The sequence below is a fragment of the Equus asinus genome, chromosome 9, assembly GCF_041296235.1.
Source record: "Equus asinus isolate D_3611 breed Donkey chromosome 9, EquAss-T2T_v2, whole genome shotgun sequence".
In the NCBI taxonomy this organism is placed as follows: domain Eukaryota; kingdom Metazoa; phylum Chordata; class Mammalia; order Perissodactyla; family Equidae; genus Equus; species Equus asinus.
In genome coordinates this window covers 29,557,766-29,574,862 of record NC_091798.1, presented here as the reverse complement: position 1 = coordinate 29,574,862, position 17,097 = coordinate 29,557,766, and the positions used below count along the sequence as shown (strand labels likewise).

The window sequence follows — 17,097 nt, the reverse complement described above, 5'->3', positions numbered from 1 at the left end:
CATTTTGGAACAGCTGCATCTTCATAAGATTGAACTGCCCTGAAAAGCAAAACTGTCTCCAGGACTTTTCAAGTTTTCCTTCGTAAATACTACTCAGACAAATTAGCTATTGGTCTTCATATCGGTGTGATCAATGTAAATTTGTATGTTAGGAAATATCCCACGTGGTGACAGGATACTGATGTAAACCATTGTTAGGTCGATTTGCAGGCATTTTCATGAAATCTCTGAGATGTATTTCCCCTTAGCCATAATTATACTCACAGGCGTACTCAGGGAAATGGAAAGGCTGACCGCAAGAAATAGGAAAAGCCCTGGTCTCAAACTCAAATTCCTGAGTTAAGTCCTCAAACTTGTGGTGAAATGTGATCCTGCCTTGGAGAATTCTTGAAACGAACTAGGTCTGGTCGCTATCGCTAGGCTCGTCGCCAAGCGCGCCTTTGCGTCCCTCCATCTGGGTCTTTTTTCGGGACTGGAGCGGGGAACACAGCCCTGAAATCAGGCGGAACACACCTGACGCCTCACGCGCATGTGCAGCGCCGCAGCGCGGGCATTCTGGGAGATGTAGTTTACAATCGGAGGGAACACACTCCGGCGAGCATCGCGCGGCGCCCTCTCCTGCGCGTGTGTACCTTTCTTGTCTTCATAGCGCTGCCGCCCGGCGGTGGTGAGTCCCACGCGGCCAAGTCCCGCTCCTGGCTGGCGTTGGTTCGGACTGGAGGTGTGCCGAGGAGGACGGCGCGGGCTCGGGCGAGGTGGGGGAAGAACAATAGGGCTCAGCGGGACGTTGGGGTAGGCGTGGACTGGCGTGTGTCAAAAGCTGCAGTGACCCTGCCCAGCCAGGGTCCGTGAGCCCTGGGCAGGCGGGCTCCCGGGGCTGCGTTCTTGCTGGTCTGGGGACTCGGCGCGCTGCGCGGGCCCTGCAGGTGTCCCCCCCCCCCAGAGTGCATCCAGCGGTGCCTGTGTCCTCAAGTGGCGGACGCCACGGTGAGGAGCGCCTTCCGGGGTGTGGAAAGAGAACCAAGCTTTACTGCAGGTCCTAAATGTTCCGGGTGAGTATGGGTGGTGAAAGCTGCTTAGTGAGTCAAGACTGGTTTATTTGCCAGTACTTTTTTAAAGTTGGGATACAATTTACACAGGATAATTTGCACATCATTTACAGAGAATAAAAGTGTAAAATTTGTTGTATACACCCGTGTAACTACCACACCCATCAAAATATAGAACATTTTAATCCCCCAGAAAGTTCTGCTCCTTTTCTGTCAACCCCTCCCCCCACGTGTCCAAGAAACAACCAGTTTTCCAATTTCTGTCTTTATAGGTTAACTTTGCCCTTCTAGAACATCGTATACATGGAATCCGACAGTAGATACTCTTGTATGCAAGCATTTTAAAGAAATTAAATAAAATACTGTAAAATAATACATATGGATCCCATGTGATATTATGGATTGTTTTATGAAACTTACTACAGGTGTATGTATATATAGCTTATTACTATTTATTGAGCATCTATGAGCCAGACTCTGTTCCTGGTGCTGTGACTACTTATAACATTGAATCAGACAAAAATCCCTGCCTTCATGAAATTTTAGTTTTACTTATGTCAAGAGATTTTCACATATTGAGGTATATGGGGTAACTGTTCAGGTTCAAAACTGATTTGGCTTGAACTAAAGAAGCCTGACTTAGGGGCCTGTCAAACCTGCAGTGTGCATCTGCTTACCTATTAAAGAATCCACTCTTAGGGAATGCGTACTTCCCCTCCTGTGCCCTGTTGGTCAGCCCTATTGGTAACACCGGTATTAGTCCCTTTCCCGACATCAGGGTGGTTGTTGACCTGCTAATTTTTAACTAAATACTTCTCTGAAACTTTGAAAATGTATCCAAGGCATGTTTCATGTATGTTCTTTGTTCTAAAAAGATAGAAGACTGCACTGAAAACCATGCTTCTCTGGAACGCTGTCTAAGGCCTTCCCGGCTTATAATCCTCACTCTGGCCCAAGTCAAACTCACCTTATTTCTCTTATCTATAGAATATATTATTGATTATTGGTGTTGATAGCAAGTAGAGATAATAAACAATAAGCATAATAAATCAGTAAATTATATAGTGTATTAGAAGATGTGTTATACACAAGAAAATGTAGATCAAGGTAAGGGAGATGGGGAGGGTTAGATTTAAGTAGACAGGAGAGGCCTCCTTGATGATATTTGTGTGAAGACTTGAAGAAATAGTGGAAGAGTGTGCTGAGCAGAAGGAACAGCCAGCATGGCCACACACAAACATTAACATTAGGTTGTTTTGTAAAATAGATTTGTTACCTTAGTCAAAAAAAAAACAGTGAAAGCCGCTGGTACAACACAGGTATTATTTCCGGTTTTACAGAGGCTCAGAAAGGTGAAGTGACTTGCCCAAGGTCAAATAGCCAGCAGGCAAATTGAAGCCCAAGTGTTTGCCTTACCATCTCCTACTCTTTACAACGCCTCCCAACCTAAAAGACGGCATTTGATTGAACTCTGCTCCTCCTCAGCTTCAAGCACAGGGACCTGCACCTCAGCTCCCTTGGAGAAGATTCCAGAGAGAGTGTTGAATGAATCTCACCAGATGGACGTTATATTTTCAGGGTCTCTTGATGTCTCTGCCCAGTTCCTGGGTCCCACTGAGAACCCAGTGCTGCTCCATCCTACCTTCAGACGCCAGCCCATCCCTGCCCCCCCAGCCCTGCTTAGAGTCCACAGAAGGCATGACTAGAGGGTCAGAGAAGAGTGCACACCAACTACCTTTTAACGTTTTGATAAAGATTTGACAACAGCATTTTGGATGACTGCAAATTTATGTTTGGGGTATATATCTACTTGTCTAACCAGTTCCTTAATTTGTTCTAACTTTTCATATGTTAAAAAATGCTACAACAGATATCCTTGTAGCTAAATCTTAATGCAAATCTGTGATTTTCTCACAATGAATTTTGGAAGGGCCAGGGGACGTTTTCCCACAGGATGGCATCCTCCACCCAACTACTGTGTAGCGGTTTGTTACGCCAGTGGTTCTGGGATCCTCAAGTCATACCTGGTTTCTCATGGCTTCGTCTCCTACCCTACCTCTGTCTTCATAGATCTCTGCCTTCACCCAAGGGCTACAGAAAATGACCAAGTCCCAGGTGAGTTAGTTTGTTTTGCTGTATAGGAACCATAGTGCAGGACTGTGAAAATGACCATGTGAGCTGAAATCATGCAAAGCGATCTTAATAATCAATGGGGTTTTCCCATTGATTACAGTTGCTCTGTGACCTTTAAAAATTTTTGTCAAAACATTGAATCCTCTCTTACTGTTGGCTATACAAGTATGGGGAAATGAAGTATAGTAAAAGAAATGTTTAGTACACTGTAATTTGAAACATTGAGAATTAAAGTGTTTGATTTCTTTGTTAAAAAGAAAACTCATCAGGGGGCTGGCCCCGTGGCCGAGTGGTTAAGTCTGTGCGCTCTGCTGCAGGCGGCCCAGTGTTTCGTTGGTTCGAATCCTGGGCACGGACATGGCACTGCTCATCAAACCACGCTGAGGCAGCATCCCACATGCTACAACTAGAAGGACCCACAATGAAGAATATACAACTATGTACTGGGGGGCTTTGGGGAGAAAAAGGAAAAAAAAAAAAAGAAAACTCATCAAGAGCAATTTGAACAGTACCTTCTTATTGTATAACTTTTGATACCAAGTGAGCATATTTTCTATGCTTTGGCAAATTGGATCAGCTTCCAATATTTGATCCTTTGCACCTAGGGCAGTCAGTTCTGGACATGTCATGGCTGCTCAGTAAATGTTTAATGTTAATAAATGAATCACCTAATGAATAATTAACACATAACTATAAAATATTTCAAGTGTGAATTTTGTATTACTCACAAAATCTAACATAAACTAGACAAATGAACATCAAAACACAGGGCTAGAGGAACAGAATGAGACCAATTTGGTGTAATATTGCCCAAAGTGAAGTGGGACTAAATTTCAGGAAACATTATCAAATAATGAACATGCTTAGAACAAGTTGCTGTGCATTTTTTTCCTGTCTTATGCAATAGTGATCACTTCAGTTGGAATAGTAATGTTGTTACAGGGACCAGTATCATTCAAGGACATGGCTGTGGATTTCACCCGGGAGGAGTGGCAGTATCTGGACCCTCCCCAGAGAGATCTGTACAAGAATGTGATGCTGGAGAACTATATCAACCTCATCTCAGTGGGTGAGGACCATTTCTCAGTGTTGATTGGCATGGGCCTGGTTGACTACTTTTCCTTTCTCTGTTGCTCCAAATTGCCAACCCTTTGAGGTACTTTTACAGTTGTGGCCCTGAGGTTATTAGACTAACATTGACAATCTTTTGGGAGATATGGCTACAAGTTTGTTTAAAGACCTCTCTTTTTCAGGTACAAGTGGGCACCTTCATCAGTTGGTCCCTGATGAAGTTCAGAGTTCAAAGCACCTGAAGCCCAGGTAGCTAGGTCCAAATCCCACATCCTTTCCCATTGACAGGATTTCAGAGCGCCAAGCCAGCTGTGGTCCACAAGTTGGAGCAAGGAGAAGAACCCTGGATAGTGGAGAGAAAAATCCCAAGTTGGAGCTATCCAGGTGAGTTAGGTGAAGAGGTGTGCGGATGGAAGTGAAGGAAGTTAGGATCACAATTGGTCAATGCGGGTTGGCATCTTTGAAAAATATGCTTCAGGACTCTCTTCTTAAAGGCCTTGGACCTTTGGAAATAACTGGGGCGAGTTGACATAAGTTCCTTATTTACCTGAATACCGTTTCCGTGTATCACCTTCTCACATTAAAGCTCTTCTTTGCATGGGTTTTAGAAAGTGACATTTTCCCCCTCAAGTGTATTCCACTTGTGGTTCTTATCAACTTCATTAGGACTCTGAGGAGATCTTTCTTTCTTTTTTTAATTTTGTCAAAGTATACATAACGTAGAATTTACTATTTTAACCATTTTTAAGTGTACAGTGGCATTAAGTATATCCCATTGTTGTGCAACCATTACCACCATTCATCTCCAGAACTCTTTTATCATTCCAAACTGAAACTCTCTACCCGTTAAACAGTAACTCCTCCTTCTGCTTCCCCCCAGCCACTGGTAACCACTATGTTACTTTCTGTTGCTATGAATTTGACTAGTCTAGATACCTGGATATCTAGATACTTCATATAAGTGGAATCAGACCATATGTGTCCTTTTGGATCTGACTCATTTTGCTTAGCATGATATCTTCAAAGTTCATCATGTCGTAGCATGTGTCAGAATGTCCTTCCTTTTTATGGCTGAATAATATTCCATTGTATGTATATACCACATTTTGTTTATCCATTCATCTGCCAGTGAACATTTGAGCTGTTTCTACCTTTTGGCTATTCCACCTACTGGCTAGTGTGAATAATGCTTCTGTGGACATTGGTGTACAAATAATCTGTTTGAGTCCCTGCTTTCAGTTCTTTTAGGTATACACCCATAAGTGAAATTGCTGGATCATTTGGTAATTCTGTGTTTATGTTTTTAAGGAATTGCCATGAAGTTTTCCCCAGCTACTATGCAATTTTACATTCCCACCAGCAGTGCATAAGGTTTCCAATTTCTCCACATCCTCACCAACAACTTGTTATTTTCTGTTTTGGGTTTTCTTATAATAGCCATCCCAATGGGTATGAATCACAATCCCGTTGTGATTTTGATTTGCATTTCCATAATGACTAGTGATGTTGAGCATGTTTTCATGTGCTTATTAGGCATTGGTATACCTTTCTTGGAGAAGTGTCTCTTCAAGTTCTTTGCCCATTTTTAAGTTGGGTTGTTTGTTTTCCTTTTGCTGATTTGTAGGAGTTTTGAAAAATATATTCTGGATATTAATCTCTTACGAAATATGTTATTTGCAAATATTTTCTCCTATTCTTGGGGTTGTCTTTTTACTCTCTTAATGCACAAAAGGTTTTAACTTTGATAAAGTGCACTTTACTTACTTTTTCTTCTGTTGCCTGTGCTTTTGGTGTCATATCCAAGAAATCATTGCCAAATCCAGTGTCGTGACGCTTTTCCCCCATGTTTTCTTCTAAGTGTTTTATAATTTTAGCTCTTAAGTTTAGGTCTTTGATCCACTTTCAGTTAATTTTTGCATGTGCTGTAAAGTGAGGATCCAACTTCTTTCCTTTGCCTGTGGATATCCAGTTTTCCCAGTGCCATTTGTTGAAAAGACTGTCCTTTTCCCATTGAGTGGTCTTGGTACACTTGTAAAACATCATTTAATGATATATATGAGGGTTTCTTTCTAGACTTCCTATTCTATTCCATTGGTCTCTCTGTCTGTCTTTAGGTCAGGACCACAGTGGTTTGATTCCTGTAGCTTTGTAGTAAGTTTTGAAATCAGGAAGTCTGAGTTATCCAACTTTGTTCTTCTTTTTCAAGATTGTTTTGAATGTATGGAGTCCCTTGAGATTCTATATGAATTTTAAGGTGCGTTTCTCTATTTCCGCACAAAAGCATCATTAGGATTGGACTTAGAGTTTTTGATCTTCATTTCTCTAGCATTCTAGCCTCCCCACCGCCACCCTTGCATTGTCATAGAATCTTTTTGTTTTTTAACATTGTGTTAGTTTCCTAGAGCTGTAATAAAACAAAATTGCCACAAACCAGGTGCTTAAAACAACAGAAAGTTATTGTTTCACAGTTCTGGAGGCCAGAAGTTCAAATGCAAGGAGTTGGCGGGCCGTGCTCCCTCTGAAAGCTCTAAGGAAGAAGCTGCTTCTTCCAGCTTCTGGTGGGCCCAGGCGTTCCTTGTCTTGTAACTGGGTAATTCCAACCTCTGCCTCACTCTTTGTATGGTCTTCTCTGTCTCTACATCTTCTCCTCTTCTTAGAAGGACACCAGTCATTGGATTTAGGGCCCACCCTAGGTCCAGGATTTCGTCTCAAGATCCTGAACTAATTACATCTGCCAAGACCCTATTTTCAAATAAGGTCACGTTCTGAGGTTTCAAATATAAATGAATATTTGGGGGAGACTGTTCAACCTACTACATACATTCTAGAAAATTTCAAACATTTACCAAAGTGTACAAAGTAGTATAACAAACCCATGTGTACCCGTCACCCTGTTTCAACAATTATCAACATGAGGCCAATATTATTTCATCTATACTCCATTCACTCACCTTCATCCCACATCATTTTGAAGCAAATTCCGGAGACCATATTCCATCAATAAATATTAGTTTGTTTCACTAATAGGTAGTGGTATCTTAAAAGAAAGTACTTATTACCCTAAAACAGTTTAACATTTATTATTTAATATCATCAAATGCCCAGTAAACATTCTATTTATGACTCTTAGGACCTTTTACTATGTATTGAAGCTTCACCTTTCATTCTCCTTAGCTATCTTCTATTTCGTTGATTTTATTTCTTATAAAATGCTTCAGATCTGTATCTTCTCCTCACCTGGCACTTCCCATTCTCTCCTTAATCCCTGCAGAAAGGATTCTGCCCGCTCCCTGCCACTGATCTTGACCAAAACCAACCCTTCTAAGTAATTGCCTACATGCTGGTGTGCTTTTCTGCTCATTAGAGAAGTGCATTGCGTAATGGTCAAGAACACAGGCTCAAAGCAGAATGCCTGGTTGAAATATCAGCTCCACTGCTTAACAGATGTGCAAATTTAGCCAACTTACTAAACCTCTTTGTGTCTCAGTTTCCTCATCTGTAAAATGAAAATAATAGCTGTACCTCACTCATAAGGTTGCAATGAGGTTTAAAAGAGTTAATATATATAAAATATTGATGTGCCAGGCACATAATTAGCACCATGTTCATTATTACATTAATGACTTTTTTTTTTAATTTGCCTGCACCTCAGCTTGGATAACCTCACACTCACATGGTCTCAATTTTAATTTCTTACTTTTAAAAAATTTCACTAGGGGCCGGCCTGGTGGCACAGTGGTTAAAGTTCACATGTTCCGCTTCGGCAGCCCGGGGTTCACCAGTTCGGATCCCAGGTGCTGACATGGCACTGCTTGGCAAGCTGTGCTGTGGCAGGCATCCCACATATAAAGTAGAGGAAGATGGGCACGGATGTTAGCTCAGGGCCAGTCTTCCTCAGCAAAAAGAGGAAGACTGGCAGCAGATGTTAGCTCAGGGCTAATCTTCCAAAAAAAAAATTTCACTAGATTGTCTCATTTTTCTCTGTATGGTGTCACTCCCTCAACAGGTTCATTAAGCTCCTTACCATGGAGGTCTCAATGATATACCCTCTGTATGACTACTGTTCACTTCGAAAGCTTCCACCCAGTCCAAACCATCACTGACTCTTGTATGGATGAGCACAGTAGGTTCCTCACTGGCCTCCCTGCATCCAGACCTGTCCCCCAACAACCTGTTTATCACATAGCAGCTAGAAGGACCCTGTTAAATTTTGTGTTAGGTCATGTCATTGCCCTAGGTAAAACAAATTAAAATCTTTCAATAGCTTGTTTCTCCCTAGTTTCTTTTTTTTTCGCCTTTAAAAAATGTCTTTTAGGGGCCTGCCCAGTGGCGCAGCAGTTAAGTTTGCATGTTCTGCTTCAGCAGCCCAGGGTTTGCCGGTTCAGATCCCGGGTGCGGACATAGCACCGCTTGGCAAGCCATGCCATGTAGGCATCCCACATATAAAAAAAATGTAGAAGAAGATGAGCACAGATGTGAGCTCAGGGCCAGTCTTCCTCAGCAAAAAGAGGAGGATTGGCAGCAGATGTTAGCGGAGGGCTAATCTTCCTCAAAAAAAAAAAGTCTTTTATATCCCCCTTTTTCTCTGTATAGGATAAGCCTGATAAAAGGAATCTTGAGTTGTTCCATATTACCTAACATATGATATTTAAATTCTTAAGTCCTTCAGCTCTGGCCTCTCTAATGTTAATTTTTCCTTCTTCCCCCAAACTTAGCTTTATTCCTGTTGAAAATCTAATTAATGACCTAAGTAGGTAATGATTCTGGCCACCATTACAGTGTGTGTGGTGGGGGGGGGGGGGGTTTCCCCACACCACCAAGGAATTTTCCAAGACCAGCTGGGTGTCTGAGAATTCAACTCAATTCGGACACTATCTACTCAGAGATAGCATCAGATTCCACAGGTTAAGGGCTCAGTCCCACAAGACCACCCTCCACGTCACATGCCAATTGCAAGCCCACATTGTTACCTGTGCTTCTCACTGACTGGCTATAAGTCAGAGGTTGCCACATTCCCCGCTCCCTCCAGGTTCAATTAATTTGCTAGACAGGCTCACAGATCTCAGGAAACCCATTTACTTGATTACTGATTTATTACAAATGATATTAAAGGATGTGAATCAACAGCCAGATGAAGACATACATAGGACAAGGAACTTCTATCCTGGTAGAGTTGGGACCTGACATGGTGGTACATGAAAGCATTCTGGTTCCCCAACCTTGAATCTCTCTGAACCCCCTGCTTTTGGGTTTTTATGGAGGCTTCATTTGATTGATTAAGTCATTTGCCATTGGTGACTGGTTCAACCTCCAGCCCTCTCCCCTCCCCAGGGGGACAGGGGGGTGGGACTGAAAGTTCCTAGCCTCTAATCACATGATCAGCTCCACTGGCAGGGAGCCCCCATCCTTAGGTGCTTTCCAAAGTCGCCTCATAACAACAAAAGACACCTTTCTCTCTCTCAACACTTAGGAAATTCCAAGGGTTTTAGTAGCTCTGTGCCAGAAACTAGGATGAAGACCACATATTTATTTGTTATTATAAATCACAATATCACACTGGGCCAAAAGTTACGTTTTGGAGCTTCTGAGGTACCAATGTTGGATACAGAATGGAAATCTACTCTCTTTAAAGATTTGACTTATATATTGGGAACTGGGCCAGGAAGCTCAGTAGTGCTGTCAAATTCTGAGCTAAGGAGTGACTTTTGTTGACCAATTATAGGGTAGACTCTGATAGACTTAAACAAAACAAAGTTTATTCAGGGCTTATTAGGACTGTAGCCTGGGAAAAACACAAATTCAAGTAGCCCTCGAATTGTGTTTCCCACACTGAAAGGGAAAAGGAAGGTATTCTAGTGCTCACTAACAAGGGCAAAGGAAAAAAAGGGAAGGAATGTCCTTTGACAAATTTCAGGCACAAGGTAATCATTCAGGTGAGGGTTGGTTGACACAAGCCATTAAACTTAGGAATGAGGGAGATGACTCTAATAGGAAGAGGTCTCTGTCCCAATAATCTTATTGTCTTTGGGAATGAGGTCTTTGTCTTGATAATGTATCGTCCTTGAGAAGACTTTCAGATGCATTTCAGGCATCTAAAGAGTTCAAGAGTTCGTCCTGAAGGAGGAATTTGTTCCTCTCCTCCTCATGTCCACCTGACTCCATTTTACCAGCTTAACGTGAGAGACTTCATCTTTTTTCAATTCCACACTTTATTGCTCTGGATGCAGGTAGCATAATTGTAACAGTACCCAGGTACTGCTGGAGGTTTATAAAGCAGATGAAAATTAAGATTGATAGGAATTTAGATCCAGGGTAGAAATCTGCTTCTTAAGGTCTCCACATTAATAGAATCCACAAGTTTGGAAAGCATGATATAAAGCAGAAAGTGCCAAGCACATAGTTGTATAAGAATAAGTAATAATACATATAAGAATAATATCTAACTAGTAAAACTTATTGTGTACCAGGCAGTATTCTGAGTAGTTTACATGTATTGACTCATTTAATGTTCACAACAACCCTACAAGGAAGGTGCTGTTATTATCCTTTTTTAATGAGAAGGGGAAATTGAGGCCCAAAGAGATCAAGTAACTTGACCCGTGCCACACATCTAATTAGTGACTGAGCTAGGATTGAAACACTAGTAATCTGGATTTAGAGCCCACGTGGGTAACTGCAATTCCTCTGCCATATGTTGTAGGTAGAGAGCAAGGTGGGGAGAGTATTTAAAAGTCAGGGTTGATGCAGTATCTGTGAATTATTACAGAATTAGGTGATACACTCAGCAATCAGAATTCAGTAGTGAATCTAATCCCAAGGCAAATAGGATTTGGCTTATCCTATGGCCCATTTTTCTCTTACTGGACATATGAATTCCTGGGCCCTCACACCCACACAAGAATGAATTACTGTGGTATGGCTTTTTGAAGCACTGGCTACAAAGATGTTTCTGTTTACAGGTGGAATTGATGGTTTTGTAAAATCAGTTTCATGTTGATGGGTAAATAGACAGGAGCTCAAAGACACTGGAAACAGAGACACAAGTGAAGATTAAACTATAGTGATCCAGCAATGAGTTGATGAAGCACTAGCTCACATCCCTCTGATCCTCGTCCAGTCCTTCCTTTATTCCCTCTAATCGCCATTTCACCCTAGTCATTTAATTCTCATAGATGGGCTCTCCCAAATGGCCCTCAAGCAGCTGTCCTTCTTTGTTCCTTTTACTACTCCTTGGGATTATTTCCATTTTTCTCCCCAGTTTGCAAAGTCCTGTTTATGTATAGCTAGATATATTTGTGCTCTTTCTATAGTCTCTGTTTCTGTGTCTACTATTAGAATTTTTTTTTTAAGTTGTGGTTTTCTTGTAAAACTCCGGGGTACAGATTCCGTGTGGCCTTAGTATTTCTTTTAGATATGGATATTAGGCCTGAAAGTAAAGATTCAATCTCACAATAGGGCGAAGAGTTATGAGGCATAATACTTTAGCAGAAATATTCACCAACATGTAGTTTATTGTGCTTCCTTCTAGACGAAGTCTTGCAAGTTGATGACCATGTGGAGAGGCAGCAGGAGAACCCAAAAACACTTTCGAGGCATGTTGCATTCACTGACCAGGAAACTGTGACTGAGGAGAAGGGTCACAAGTGTAATGCACTTGGAAATATATTTCCTCTGAGCACAGACTTTGTTTCTTCAAAACAAAGATTCCAAAAACATGACTCTGATGGTAGGAGTTTGAACTATTTAGACTCATTTAGCAGTCATAGAAGATATGAAAGAAAGAATGAATGTAGTGAATGTGGGAAACCCTTCTTCCAGAGGTCAGACCTCATTATACACAAGAGAATTCATACAGGAGAAAAGCCCTTTGTATGTACTGAGTGTGGGAAAGCTTTCAGGAAGAAATCAAATCTCATTATGCATCTGAGAATCCATACTCGAGAGAAACCTTATGAGTGTACTGAATGTAGAAAAGCCTTCTCCCATAAGTCACACCTCGTTGAACATCAGAGAATTCACACTGGGGAAAAGCCCTATGAATGTAATGAATGTGGGAAAGCCTTTTTCCAAAAATCACACCTCAACATTCACAAGAGAACTCATACTGGAGAGAAACCCTTTGTGTGTGAAGAATGTGGGAGAGCCTTCAGCATGAAGTCGCATCTCTTTGTACATCAGAGAATACACACAGGAGAGAAACCTTATGTATGCACCAAGTGTGAGAGAGCATTCAGTAAAGTGTCATGCCTTATTAGACATCAGAAAATTCATACTGGGGAGAAACCTTATGAATGTAATGAATGTAAAAAAACATTTTCTGAGAAGTCTGACCTCATTATACATCACAGAACTCACACAGGAGAAAAACCCTATGAATGCAATCATTGTGGGAAAGCCTTCAGACATAGCTCGGCCTTTGGTTGACATAAGAGGACGCATGAGGAAAAAGTCCCTTAAAGAGAAACTAATGTGGGCATATCTTCAACTAAAAATTACAGTGACAGAAAGCCTTCAGTAGAAATCAAACTTTATTATGTATCAAAAAGTCTAAGGAGAAGCCCATTAATTCAAAGTATTTAGAAAAGTATGTAGCTATGTTTCTGTGGAAATCATATCCAGATGTAATGCCAAAGTATTTCTAGGAGATATTACAAAAAGTACACCTCCTTGCTAAAGGATAAATGCTCACTGTGGACTATAAAGGCTTCTGAAATTTTAATAAGCATACTACTCAGAACAAAATTTAAAAACCATAGATGGACAATCCTCAAAATATGAAAGCATTATATTCCTAGTTGTACTACATTATGTTATGCACCACACAACATAAATCATATGTGTTGGAATTGCATATGTGAAGCTAACGTAATTATGAATATAAAATATGTATTATATATACAATGTCATCTACCAAAATTTTCCACATTAAAATCATTTTTTATTTTATTAGATTATGAATTATAACAAAAAATATGACATTCAATAAGAATTCTAAAGTGTAAGATAATCTTTTTTTCCTGTTGCTTGCTGGTGTATATAAAAGACTTATGCTACTTTTTGATCAGTGATAGAGTATATAAAGATGTTGTTATTTATGGTAAATATATAAATATGAGATAGGTACATGACAATGAGCAAAAGAAAATCGCCATGGCCTCCTATAACACACTACAATTTAAATAGTGGTTTTTGCTGAGTAAATTACCCCGTTCTTACATACTCTTATTGTCCCCCCAACCAAATTCATATGTTGAAGCTCTGATGCTCAGTACCTCAAAAATGTGACTAATTGGAGATAGGGCCTTTAAAGTGTAGTTAAGTTAAAATGAGGCCATTAGGGTGGGCTCTAATCTAATCTGACTGGTGTCCTTATAAAGAGGAGATTGGGATGCAAAGGATGTGAGTGCACAGAGGAAAGAGCACATGAAGAGGAAGCAGGAGGGCAGACTCAGAGGAAACTGACACTGCCTGCCCCTTGATCTGGGGCTTATAACCTCCAGAACTGTGAGAAAACAAATTTCTCTTTAAGCCAACCATTCTATGGTATTTTGTTATGGCAGCACTAGCAAATGATATACATACTACTGCTCTTTTTCACTGGATTACTTGAAAATATGAATATACAAATTATGAGTACTTACATAATTCAACAATATGATTAGGGGCTGCTTGTACTGTGCACCATTTCTATATATTTGGCATTTTCTAATTTACCTTGTGGTAGAATCATAAGAAATACTTTCATAAGGATTCTACAATTCAGAAATATAAGGATTTTTTTCAGGGAGAATTGTTCACTTTAAAAAATAGAATCCATTCAATGGTAGGTATCCTGTAAATTTCCATGTGAATATCTGTGACATTAGAAATCAACTTGGTTCCACTCCTGGAACATTTAGACTGGTGATGAGAGGGGAGCACATTGCTGGGCTTCATAAGGCATCTCTTACATAAGGCCACTTCTTCAAGATTGGGAGATGTAGCTGATGTACCTAATACATAGATGTAAATATAGAGAAATAGGCAAAATGAGGAGACAGAGGACCATGTTCCAAATACAGGAACAGTACAAATCCTCAGAAAAAGAACTAAGCAAAACAGAAGTAAACAATATACCTGATAAAGATTATAAACTAATAGTCATAAGGATGCTCTCTAATATTGGGAGAAGAATACATGAATACAATAAGAACTTCAACAAAGAAATGGAAAATATAAAAAACCAATCAGAACTGAAGCATACAATAATGGAAATGAAAAATTCACTACAGGGACTCAATAGAGTAGATGATACAGAAGAACAGATCAGTGAGCTGGACAAAAGGCTACAGGAAATTAAACAAGCTGAACATAAAAAAATCTAAAAGAATGAGGACAGTCTAAGGCACCTCTAGGACAACATCACGTGCACTAACATCTGTATCATAGGTGTCCCAGAAGGAGAAGAGAGAGACAAAAGGGCAGAGAATCTATTTGAAGAAATAATAGCTGAAAACTTTCCTAACCTAAGGGAGGAAACAGACATCTAGGTATAGGAAGCACAGAGAGCACCAAAGAAGATGAACCCAAAGAGATGTCTTCACACCAAGATATGTTATAATTAAAATGTCAAGAATTAAAAATAAAGAGAGAATCCCAAAAGCTGCAAGAGAGAGGCAACAAGTTACATACAAAGGAAACCCTGTATGGCTATCAGCTGACTCCTCAGCAGAAACATTACAGGCTAGCAGGGATTGGCATGATATATTTAAAGTGCTGAAAGGAAAAAACCTACAGCCGAGAATACTCTACCCAGCAAGGTTATCATTCAGAATGGAAGGAGAAAAAAAGAGTTTTCCAGACAAGCAAAAACTAAAGGAGTATATCACCAGTAAATCAGTCTCACAAGAAATATTAAAGGGATTTAAGTGGAAAAGAGAAGACTACAAATAGGAATAATAAAGTTATCAAAATAAAATCACTGGTAAAGGGAAATATACAGTAAAGGTAGCAGATCAACCACCTATGAAGCTAATATGAAGGTCAAAAGAAAAAAGTACTAAAATTATTTCCATGATAAGAGGTTAACAAATACACTCAGAAAAGGTGTTAAATATAATGTCAAGAACATAAAATGTGGGAGGAGGGGAGTAAAAGAGTAGAGCTTTTAGCAAGAGGTTAAACTTAAGAGACTATCAACTTGATATAGATTGCTATTTATGTACGTTATTATATATGAACCTCAGGGTAATCACAAACCAGAAACCTATAAAAAATACACAAAAAAAATTAGGAGAAAGGAACCCAAACACAATACTAAAGAAAGCCATCAAACCATAAGGGAAGAGAGCAAGAGAAGAAGAAAGGAACAGAGAAGAACTACTAAGACATCCAGGAAAAAAGTAACAAAAGGGCAGTAAATACATACTTATTAGCTACTCTAAATGTCAATGGACTAATGCTCCAATCAAAAGGCATAGGGTGGCCAATTGGATTAAAAAAAAAACAAGACCCATATATATGCTGCATACAGGAGATGCACTTCAGACGTAAAGACACTCACAAACTGAAAGTGAAGGGATGGAAAAAGATACTGCATGTAAATGGCAATGAAAAGAATGCTGGGCTACTTATATCAGACAAAATAGACTTTAAAACAAAAACTGTAACAAGAGACAAAGAAGGGCACTACATAATGATAAAGGGAATAATCCAACACGAGGATATAACACTTATAAATATCTATGCACCCAACATTGGAGCACCTAAATATATAAAGCAATCATTAACAGACATAAAGGGAGAAATAGACAGTAATGCAATAATAGTAGGGAACTTTAACACTCCACTTATACCAATAGATCATCCAAACAGAAGATCAATAACGAAACATTGGCCTTAAATGACACATCAGACCAGATGGACTTAGTAGATACATAGAAAACTTTTCATCCAAAAACAATGGAATACACATTCTTTTTGAATGCATGTGGAACATTCTCCAGGATTGATCACATATTAGGCCGCAAAACAAGTCTCAATAAATTTAAGAAGACTGAAATAATACCAAGCATCTTTTCTGACCACAAATGTATGAAACTAGAAATCAACTACAGGAAGAAAATCAGAAAAGCCACAAATACATGGAGAGTAAAGAAAATCCTACACAAGAACTATTGGGTCAATGAAGAAATGAAAGGAGAAATCAAAAAGTACCTGGAGACAAATGAAAATACAACGTGCCAAAATTTATGAGATATAGCAAAAGCAGTTCTAAGAGGGAAGTTTATAGCAATACAGGCCTACCTCAACAAGCAAGAAAAATCTCAGATAAACAAGACCACAGAGCACTTAAAGGAACTAGAAAAAGGAAGAACAAACAAATCCTAAAATCAGTAGAAGGAAGAAAATATAAAAATCAGAGCAGAAATAAAGAGAGACTAAAAAAAAGCAGAAAAAATCTATGAAACTAAGAACTGGTTCCTTGAAAAGATAAACAAAATTGACAAAATTTAGCTAGACTCACCAAGAAAAATAAAGTGCTCAAATAAAATCATAAACAAAGGAGAAATTACAAAAGAAACCTCAGAAATACAAAAGATTATAAAAGAATACTATGAAAAGCTATATGCCAACAAATTGGATAATCTAGAAGAAATGGATAAATTCTTAGAATCATATAAGCTTCCTGAATCAAAACCGAATCAAGAAGAAATAGAGAATTTGAATAAACCAATCACCAGTAAGGAGATTGAAACAGCAATCAAAAACCTCCCCAAAAATGAAAGTCCAGGACCAGATGGCTTCCCTGGTGAATTCTACCAAACATTCAAAGAAGACTTAATATTGATCCTTTTCAAACTCT

General features: G+C 39.5%; 1 protein-coding gene across 6 annotated transcripts; it reads left to right on the top strand.

Moving 5' to 3' along the window:
* Window positions 1–559: 559 nt before the first annotated feature.
* Window positions 560–13,319, top strand: LOC106826862 (zinc finger protein 300-like). Of its 6 annotated transcripts, none has more exons than XM_044777790.2 (5): window positions 560–1,052; window positions 3,120–3,164; window positions 4,125–4,251; window positions 4,542–4,637; window positions 11,782–13,319. In XM_044777790.2, exons 1-5 carry the CDS (start codon window positions 1,044–1,046, stop codon window positions 12,675–12,677), a joined length of 1,173 nt encoding a protein of 390 aa, XP_044633725.1. In that variant the 5' UTR covers window positions 560–1,043; the 3' UTR covers window positions 12,678–13,319. The 6 variants fall into 6 exon arrangements, with proteins under 6 accessions (XP_044633725.1, XP_014689900.1, XP_070373288.1 ...); XM_014834414.3 differs by having other exon boundaries at window positions 572–755; XM_070517187.1 differs by having other exon boundaries at window positions 572–1,052; window positions 2,390–3,164.
* The last annotated feature ends 3,778 nt before the right edge of the window (window positions 13,320–17,097 follow it).